We start from the raw sequence: 10,042 nt of genomic DNA, 5'->3' as shown, positions 1-10,042 counted from the left end.
ACCATCTGCACAATATCCTAACAAAGCTTGACGTGGTAGGAGTCACTACCAGAAATTCGCCTAAAACTAACGGAATTATCGACAAAAAAAAAAGGGAGTTCTTGTATATCAGTTCAACAATCATGTTTGGATGGTTTCTCTCATTCAAGGAAATCTAGGAAATTCTGGAAGTCTCTTGGTCCCAGTAAAGATGATGCTGGATAGATGTCTAGTAATACATTGGCATTGATCATGAAGTTGACGGAATACTGCGGTCGGTATATACCGATGAAATTATAAATGGAATAGTCAGAGTTTTAAAAAAAAAAAACGGTTTGCTGACGTTGAACTTTTCATGGGCAATTTTACCAACGGAATCATCGAGGGATTCAAACTCGGATCTCCGTACAGTGACGTGACCAATTTACTGTCAGAATTGTCGATGGAATCAGCGGCAGAATGAGTCTGTCGGTGATTCTGTCGGCAAAAGTAAATATATCACTAATCTGCCAACCCTTTCATCCTCTATTTCTCATTCTTCTTTCCCATCCCAACTCTCCCTTTCTAAGCTGCAAACAACCACCCCCCTAAAAAAAAAATCCGCCTCTTCTCAACACAAGTCACATTTCTTTAAGTTTTGTAATCACAGCATCCATGTTCTGATTTATTGTGGATTTTATCATTTTCTATAAGTAAATCTATATTTTTTAATTTTAACATTTAAATGTTAATTTTAAATGTCAATTTTATTGTTTTTTTAGTATATGTATTTTATTAGTGTACGTACATTTTTATTGTTATTTCTGAAACAAACTTGTAGTATGAATGTATAATTTTGTACTTGTTATGATTTGTTTTAGATTTTATAAAATTCTATTTGTTTGTAAATTATTGAAACTTTGTTGAATTACCGAATTACATGTGTTGAGGTGAAATAATTAATAACTTGTTTAAAGAGTCCGTTTTAATTTTTATCAATACTACTGTAGAGTTGTAATTTCCGTAAATTTATATGTATAAATTTGTATGGACGTTGATAATTGATAATGAATCCTTTGAAGATTATAACTATCATCGATGAAATAAAATTTTCAGTATATTTCCAGCGAGAATTATTTTTTTTGCTCGCATTTTCCAATTGAAAAGAGAGAGAAACCAAATTCACGTTGGCCTTGAAATTTCATCCAATTGAAATCTAAGAGTGAAAAAAAAAAATGAAGAAAAGTGAACAAATTCTGATCAAATAGTTTGATATTGTGATCCATAATAATTTTTAAAAATATTTTTTTATGGAGAATGAGTTATAATGATTTTTTTTTAAAATTAATTTTTAATATTAACAAATTAAAATAATCTATAAACACAAAAAATATATGAAATTAATATCATTTCAAGTAAAAAGTATTTTGAAAAGCAGTTTATAACACAAAAATAAATATTCTAGATTTTTCTTACTCAAAAATTTATTCTCAAAAAACTTGGGGAAGTGATACACAAATATTTACCATAAGCATAATTAATAACGTGCAAAAATATGTATGAAGAGGAACTTGAAAAAGATATTATTCTTTTCTTCTCTCTTTTTTTATTTTATTTTTTTATTATTATTGATTCAAAGAAGTATACATTTAGCTTTTACCACAAAAGTCAAGGACTTGTGCAGTAACAATGATGAATATTATATAGATGTAATTTAATTGACCAAAATGCCTCACGCCAAGCCTTCGAACTAGTTACTTATATACTAAAACAAATCCTTGAGAATAATTATTTATATCAATGGTGAAGTTTTTTCAATTTTATTCTTAATTTATTTTTATAATTATCTAGATGTGGAGGTAATTTTCCCTCAGGATGACTCAAAGGTAATTTTCCATACACTATCCTCTTTATCATCTCAAAATCTTAATCATGCATTTCCTCTTTAGCATCTCTGCTTCTTTATTATGGTTGACGCTGAATATGGATTCAAAGGAAAAGCACAAAAGCTGCAAATGAAAAGAAAAAACACAGAGAAAAATGCATGTGCTGCTCATGTGCACAATATCCTAACAAAGCTTGACAAATAACCTAATTTATTGTTTTATTCACTATCAAAAATGATTTTATTAATATAACAATCGAAATATTCCCACATTACTTACCTTTTTTCCCTCTATATATTGGTTCATGGTGTAGTCTTTCACCACACCATCTTTTGAAAGTCCATAAACCCTACTTCACTATCCTCCAAGAAACCAAAAACCAAAAAAGATGACCCAAGCCGGCCAGTACACTTCCATGTCCAAGAAAAACAAGAGGCTTGTCCTTGCTATTTTGGCTTCTTTCTTACTAGTTGCCGCTATAATTGCCATTGCCATTGGCGTGAATTCTCACAAAAACTCCACCAAAAATGATGCTGCTCATGCCTTGCTGATGGCCTCATGCAACTCCACAAGGTATCCTGATTTGTGCTACTCAGCAGCTACCAGTTTCCCTGATGATTCCGCGAAATCGGGTGATCCCAAGGCAGTTATTCTGAAAAACATAAACGCAACTATAGATGCTATTAATAGCAAAAAGATCGAAGCGAATAAGATCCTATCCACCAAAAATCCTACAAAAAAACAAAAGACCGCTCTCGAGGATTGTACGAAGAATTACGACAGCAGTCTTGCCGATCTAGACAAGGTTTGGGGAGAGCTCAATCGCAACCCCAACAATAAAAAACTTCAACAACAATCATATGCTGATGAGCTCACAACTAAAGTGAGTGCTTGTAAATCAAATGAAGACTCGTGTTTCGATGGTTTCTCTCATTCAACGATATCTAGGAAATTAAGGGATATTTTTCTTGGTTCCAGTGAAGATAATGCTGGAAAGATGTGTAGTAATACATTGTCATTGATCAAGGGGTTGATCGAAGACGCTCAAGCCATTGCCAATAGGCTCAAGACCACAAGCAGCAAGCTCAAGGAGGAGGACGACAGCGATGAAGGGTGGCCGGAGTGGTTGTCGGTAACGGACAGACGGCTGTTCCAATCATCATTGCTGACTCCAGACGTGGTGGTGGCAGCTGATGGCAGTGGGAAGTACAGGACAGTGTCAGCTGCAGTTGCTGATGCACCTAAGCATTTCTATCGTAGTAATCTACTTTAGGGAGAGAACACAGACAGCAGAGGAGGTCAGCATCACCATCGATTTCCTTTCTCCAGAAGCAGGGGTCTACCACCACATCAACACCCATCTTCCCCGATCTCTTCATCTCCTTTAGCACTGAAGAGAAACCGAACGGTGGAGCAGAGAACACAGAAGCAGAGGAGGTCAGCATCACCATCGATTTCTTCATCTTCCTCCAACAGTGGTCACCACACGGCAGCCCCTACAGAACCAAAATGAGATAAATCTGAAAGAGCAAGAAAGACTCGAACTTGTGTAGCAGATCTGGACCGAGATCCAGCCGCCATCAGCGCTGGCGATGCCCAACAACCAGATGTGCTACAGGGATGAACTCTCGGGCAACAAACAGTGACAGATTCGAAAGAAGCCAATCTAAAGGAGGAGAAGAAAAAAAACGCAGATCTGTGAAAAAAGGACAATAATCGAAACTCAATTAAGAAGAAATCATCGCACAAACAATCTCCCGGACCGGTTGTTGATTTGGATCCTTTCCCAATTGAGGATGGAAGACCACGGGAAAGAGGAGATTGGTTGGGGTGGGGATTGAAGCTGTGATTTGGGATCGGTTCAAGAGGTAAGAACCTATACAATAACAGTAACAACAAAGAGAACTTTTCAACCCAGCCATGGAGGGGAAAGCTCTCTCTCAAAAAACCCAGCCACCGTTCCAGACAAACTTAATTCCTTCTCACAAACACAAAAATGAACTTGACCTTCCATACAAGCCATATTACCCCCAGCCTCAGCTACCATCCATCACCTTAAACACTCAGACTTCAACAAACTACCGTGATTTTCAACTACAATGTTACTTTGAAAACTTCCCAAGTTGGGTCGATTACCATAAGCTTAAAGGCTGTTTCAGAAAACAGGGGAAAGTTATTAAGCTGTTTGTTTCTCGAAAAACAAATCAAGCAGGAAAGCATTTTGGCTTCGTCACCATCCTCTCGAATCTGTCAGACAAAACTCTGCTAGAATGCTTAAATGACATATGGTTTGATTCCTATAAGCTGAGAGTTAATGTGGCTAAGCACAGAAGAAAAGATGAAGTGACGAAACAGAAAATAATGGGAACAGGGAAACAAATACCCAAGCTCAACAACAAAGCCAAGGCCCCCATCCGTGTAAGAGACAACCGAAGCTATCTTGAGGCAGTAAGATCAGGGAGTCAAGTGCATCAAGCGTCTGATAATGCCACACCACGTCCTCATAACTTCATTTCTTTCAACACTACAGATGAGGAAATTCTATGGTTAAGAAATAGTCTTATAGGCAAGATATCTCAGGGAGTAGATTATGCACAAATCAGACATGGATTAATTCAGCTAGGCATTTGCTTCTCTGCTTTCCGTTTCCTGGGGGGATCACAGGCAATCATAAGTTTTGATGATGAGAAATCTATGCAACAAGCCATGCAGAAAGGTATGGAATGCTGGAGGCTCTACTTTGATGAAGTTCACCCGTGGACGGAAGAAGATGTGACAGAGAGTCGTCTAGCATGGATCTCTATCTCTCATTTGCCTATCTCTGGCTGGAGTTTGAGATGTATCTCAAACCTTCTCATGAACCATGGACGGGTGATAGGTTTTGACAAAACCAGCCTAAAAATCTCTGAACTTCACAGTGTGAAAATCCTTATAGGTACTCACTTGCCGGAGATCCACGACTCTATAGCTCTCATGCTAAACTCCAAATTAGTACACATACAGCTGGATGAGATTGAACTTTTAAGATATCCAGAGGCAAAAGGAATTTCATACTCGATGGCAGAATTTCAAACCACATTACTTCAGGGAGATAGTGCTGACAGTGACTCAGATGATGAAGTGTACACTGATCTGACTTTTGACTTGGCAGGAGATGACAACATTTGCAGGGTAGGTATCGCTGATAAGAATTGTGGATCTGATGACAAGGGACACACAATGGAGGTAAGGAAGCACAACCGACATGGGACATATGAGGTCTACGATCATAGCTTTGCAGCCACAATAAATGCCATTGACAACACATAACGACTACATATTGTTGTTGAAGATCTCTTTCCAGAAATAGCGGCTCCTAGAACTCCCCACCACTGTCTCACTACCAACAAGCTCTCCCAAATTCAACTCCAACCAGAGCGGGGCCTTGTCTTATACGATGTGAATTCAGCAAGCCCAATAGAACATCCAAGCATGGCTTTCAAAAGAGCCTCCTTCTCGCCACAACCTTATACCCCTGTTAATAGTGATGATTCTTTAGAATCCCACTTCAAAATCCAAAGCTTGCCTCTTACTTCTAACCAACAACAGACCCCAACAGCCAAACAACCAAGACTAAAGAAAATATCCTCTACTGGGAGTCTCCTCTCCTTGCACTCTTCAGCAAGCATATCTTCTATAGACTCTTACATCAGGGTGAATAATACCCGTAACCTGAAAGAATATGCAGCAGAGTCGTCCCACAATGAAGTCAACAAAATGATCCATTTGGGAGAAGCTTTGGGTCTTGGTAATTCAGCTCTCTTGGAACAATTTTCTGGTCTTATCATAAGACAGCTAGAAAAGGAGAAGGAAGATTGGCAGAAACAACAATGAATAGTAAGTTTTCATCCTTGCAGATAGGCCTTTTAATTCTGTCATGAATATTCTTTCTTGGAATTCCTGTGGCTTGGGCATGATGAGGAAGCGAAGAAGAATCACGAAATTAATAGCAGAATATAAGATTGATATATGTTTCATGCTAGAAACTAAGCTAGCTAATTGTTCCATTGGTTTTGTATCTCGTATTTGGAATGAAAATCATGTGAGTTGGTTTAGTAATGATGTTCAAGGATCAAAAGGAGGTCTGCTTGCTATGTGGAAAAGCACTAACTTTGAAGTCTCTAATATTGAATATGGTCATGGTTGGATCGGTTTATATGGTAAACATGTTCACAGTGATTTTCATTGCTTTGTTATTGGCATCTATGCTCCTTGTAACTATCAGGACAGACAAAAACTTTGGGAGGATCTCATTCTTCTGAAGCATGATTTTGAAGTTCCATGGATAATAGCAGGAGATTTTAATGAAACGCTCTCTCAGAAAGACAGAAACAGTGGAATTTGTCATCCTGCAGGCTCAAATTCTTTTAGCAGATTCCTGCAGTCTTGTGAGCTCACTGAATACCCTTTAGCAGAAGGTTATTTTACCTGGTTTAGAGGAAGGTCCAAGAGCAAACTAGATCGAATGTTCGCAAGCTCAACCTACCATCTTCACTTCCCCAGTTTATCTCTTCGACGACTTCCAAGAGAGTTCTCAGATCATTGCCCTCTAATTCTATGTAGCTTCTTGCAAGACCATGGATGGCGTCCTTTTCGTTTCTTGGACTGTTGGACTCAATACCCAAATTTCAAGCACATTATTGAAAGCTTCTGGAATGATGCATGCTCCCTTCACCCTGGCCGCTTTAAATTTCTCAAAAAGCTTAATCATATTGCAGTCAAATTGAGGCAATGGAATAAGCTTGTATTTGGAAATCAAGAAGTTGGCCTTCAACGAACCCTTTCAGCTATCAACATTCTAGAGGAAAAATGTGAAGAAGAAGGTTTAACCGAACAAGAGCCATTGCCAATAGGCTCAAGACCACAAGCAGGAAGCTCAAGGAGGAGGACGACAGCGATGAAGGGTGGCCGGAGTGGTTGTCGGTAACGGACAGACGGCTGTTCCAATCATCATTGCTGACTCCAGACGTGGTGGTGGCAGCTGATGGCAGTGGGAAGTACAGGACAGTGTCAGCTGCAGTTGCTGATGCACCTAAGCACAGCGCTAAGAGGTATATTATCAAAATCAAGGCAGGTGTCTACAGGGAAAATGTGGAAGTTCCAAGTGAGAAAACCAACATCATGTTTCTTGGAGATGGAAGGAAAAAAACTATCATCACATCAAGTAGGAATGTGGTTGATGGCGGCACAACCTACCATTCTGCCACTGTTGGTATGTCCATTCATTTTATTTTATTTTTCCTAATTATTTTCTATGCAAGACTCTAATAGGACATCTTGATGAACCTCGCAGCCGTGGTGGGTAAAGGATTCCTAGCCAGAGACATAACCTTCCAAAACACAGCCGGCGCCTCCAAGTACCAAGCCGTGGCACTACGAGTTGAGTCTGACTTTGCAGCGTTCTACAAATGTGGCATGGTGGCCTACCAAAACACCCTCCATGTCCACTCAAACCGTCAGTTCTTCACAAACTGCTACATAGCAGGCACGGTTGATTTCATTTTCGGCAATTCTGCAGCTGTTTTCCAAGATTGTGACATCCGTGCTCGCCGTCCCAATCCAGGACAAACAATCACAATAACTGCCCAAGGGAGGAGTGATCCTAATCAAAAGACTGGCATTGTAATTCAGAAGTCTAGAATCGGTGCTACTCCTGATCTACAGCATGCCAGGAGTAATTTCTCTGCGTATCTTGGTAGACCCTGGAAGGAGTATTCGAGGACTGTTATCATGCAATCATCCATAAGTGATGTGATAAGCCCGGCCGGATGGCGTGAGTGGAAGGGCAGATTCGCACTTAACACATTACATTTTGCAGAGTACGAAAACAGTGGGGCCGGTGCCGGAACCGCAGGAAGGGTTCCCTGGAAAGGATACAAGGTGATCACCGATGCAACTGAGGCTCAAGCTTTTACTGCTCGCAACTTCATCACTGGTAGTAGCTGGTTGAAATCCACTACCTTCCCATTCTCTCTTGGTCTCTGAACTGGGTTTTATCCATAGTATCCCTACCCACTTCTACCTTACCTAGTATGTGTGGATTGAGTGTCTCGAGTAGCTCTGGTGCTTCTTGTTTTTTGTTTGTTTTTTTTTTTTTTTACAAGTTTTGGTTCATCCCTTTGGAATGTTGCAATCTCCTCTCCCTGTGGGGAGCTTGTGTTTTTGGTCCTAGACTGGACTCTTACTTATGAAATAAAGAGTGTTTCAAATTAATTTGCTTGTTATTGTTGCTTAAATTAATTTCTCTATTTACTTTTTGCAATTGATAATGATTATGCCTCATTTCTAATACCAAATATGTTCCTTGTCTAAAAGTACTGTCTTCATCCCTTGGATTATTGGATTAAGTATGTTTGGCAACATGTTTGGTATGGCGCCGCAACATACCCATCTTTTTCTAGGATGAAAACCAACCTCCAAAAAGATCAACTTATTAAACTTATGAAAGTATAAGGATTACCTATACAAGTTTTACATGAGGTTTTTTACATACACAAGTGATCTTTCAATATTAAATCTTATTCATTAACAATTGAATACTATCAAATTTTTCACATTTTGCTCCAAAATTAACCCAGCTTGTAAAAAAGTTAGGTTGCGTTTGAAAAAAAGTTTCAAATTCTATTCAAAGAATCATGACTATAGTATTGAGAACAAACATGATTTGACAAGGTAGACATACTCTATGTTATAGTGTCTTGATGCAAACCTCATGATCATGCGATCATACAACCCACAATCAAGATTAAAATCTAATCCCAGAAAGCTAAAAAATGTTTGATAGGAGTGTGACACAATGAAAACTTATCCCAATGCATCGATACTAGTGGAATTGTATCGAATGACGCCATCTATCTAGTTGATCTTTAGTAAGTTCGTTTTAATTCTTTCAAGAACCAAAGGATGCAATAATCACTTTTACACGTTAAGTTGAGAAAAATTCAGAATTATTATTGATCAAAAGGTGTGGAAACTAAGGTTTACAAGAGTTTAAGTACTTTTGAGAAATTAACCCTGATGGATCTACTTTTGTGGGCTGAATTGACCCACTTACAAAACTAACCCAAAACCAATGCTATTAAGCCCAAACCTTGATTCAAACAAGTATTGGATTCTAGTTAAAAACAAAATATTAATTAAGCCCAAACAAGCCTTGGGCTGTAGCTGATGTAAAAGAAATAAAGTTTATAAGTTTGATTCTTATGATGCCGTGAGAAGAGAAGAAGAAAAGAAAATATTACAAGTCTAATACAAGGCTTATTTATAGCCTACAATGCTGCCCAATAATCATAGAAATTAAAGGAGAAGTTGTCACCTAAGTAGTTTCTTAGATAGAAGAGAATTTTAATTGCAGTCTTGTATTTGTACTTCTTTTGAAAGAAAACTAGTTGTTATCCTTAACCTTCCTTGTAGGATTAAAAAACTCCTCAAAATAAGTTGACCAATCTATCATTAAATACCAATAGCTTTGCAGCCCATTAAAAATCCTCGTAGAACTAGGAAATTTCCAAAACAAACTATCACATTCTTGTAGGAAAATGATCATTTCCAAATAGGAAGTTCACAAATCAAAATAAAGTAAATAACAAAACTCATTCAACCTGTGTTGACCTATATCATAAGGCCTTTCAAAACTCTGATTGACCTAAAATTTTTCTCAAACGTAGAAAACAATTATGGGAAACTCTAGGTACATTTTCTACCCAATCCAACAATCGGATTGAGAATTATGATTGTTGTCATAAAACTTTACAGTATGCACAATTACACTAGAATCTGAATTTTCTTGTTCAACCCTTCCTTAGAACGTATCATCCCCTCTCTCTTTAAGATGACTCCTCCTTGAATCACCAATATGTATGATGGATGTTTTATAAGCCTTTTGTTTAAGCCTTTAGAGCTATTTTGATTGCAAACACATGCCTCCAACTTTGTAGAGTTCATCAAACTTTCTGTAATGTTAAGGAAAAACAATGTTTCTTAAACACAACATGGTACTTGGTTTCGGAGACTATATAAATAGCTAGGTCCCTTTGGATTGCAAGCCAATGAGAACCTTTTCTCCATTGATGGAGCTGAATCTCGAGAATCATTTGGTGGAAGTAGCGGCCACATCCATGAGTGGAAAGCTCATAAAAGACTCCATAAAGCTATGTTTT

The 10,042-nt window shown here is 38.1% G+C and overlaps 1 protein-coding gene across 1 annotated transcript; it reads left to right on the top strand.

Annotated features, from left to right (window-relative positions):
• The first annotated feature begins 2,080 nt into the window (after positions 1 to 2,080).
• LOC118062369 (pectinesterase) lies at positions 2,081 to 8,096 on the top strand. The gene is made up of 3 exons (XM_035076094.2): positions 2,081 to 2,906; positions 6,737 to 7,095; positions 7,177 to 8,096. Exons 1-3 carry the CDS (start codon positions 2,233 to 2,235, stop codon positions 7,866 to 7,868), a joined length of 1,725 nt encoding a protein of 574 aa, XP_034931985.1. The 5' UTR covers positions 2,081 to 2,232; the 3' UTR covers positions 7,869 to 8,096.
• The last annotated feature ends 1,946 nt before the right edge of the window (positions 8,097 to 10,042 follow it).

The sequence above is a fragment of the Populus alba genome, chromosome 3, assembly GCF_005239225.2.
Source record: "Populus alba chromosome 3, ASM523922v2, whole genome shotgun sequence".
In the NCBI taxonomy this organism is placed as follows: domain Eukaryota; kingdom Viridiplantae; phylum Streptophyta; class Magnoliopsida; order Malpighiales; family Salicaceae; genus Populus; species Populus alba.
Note: the sequence above shows the minus strand (reverse complement) of the source record. Positions and strands in the feature narration are given on the sequence as shown.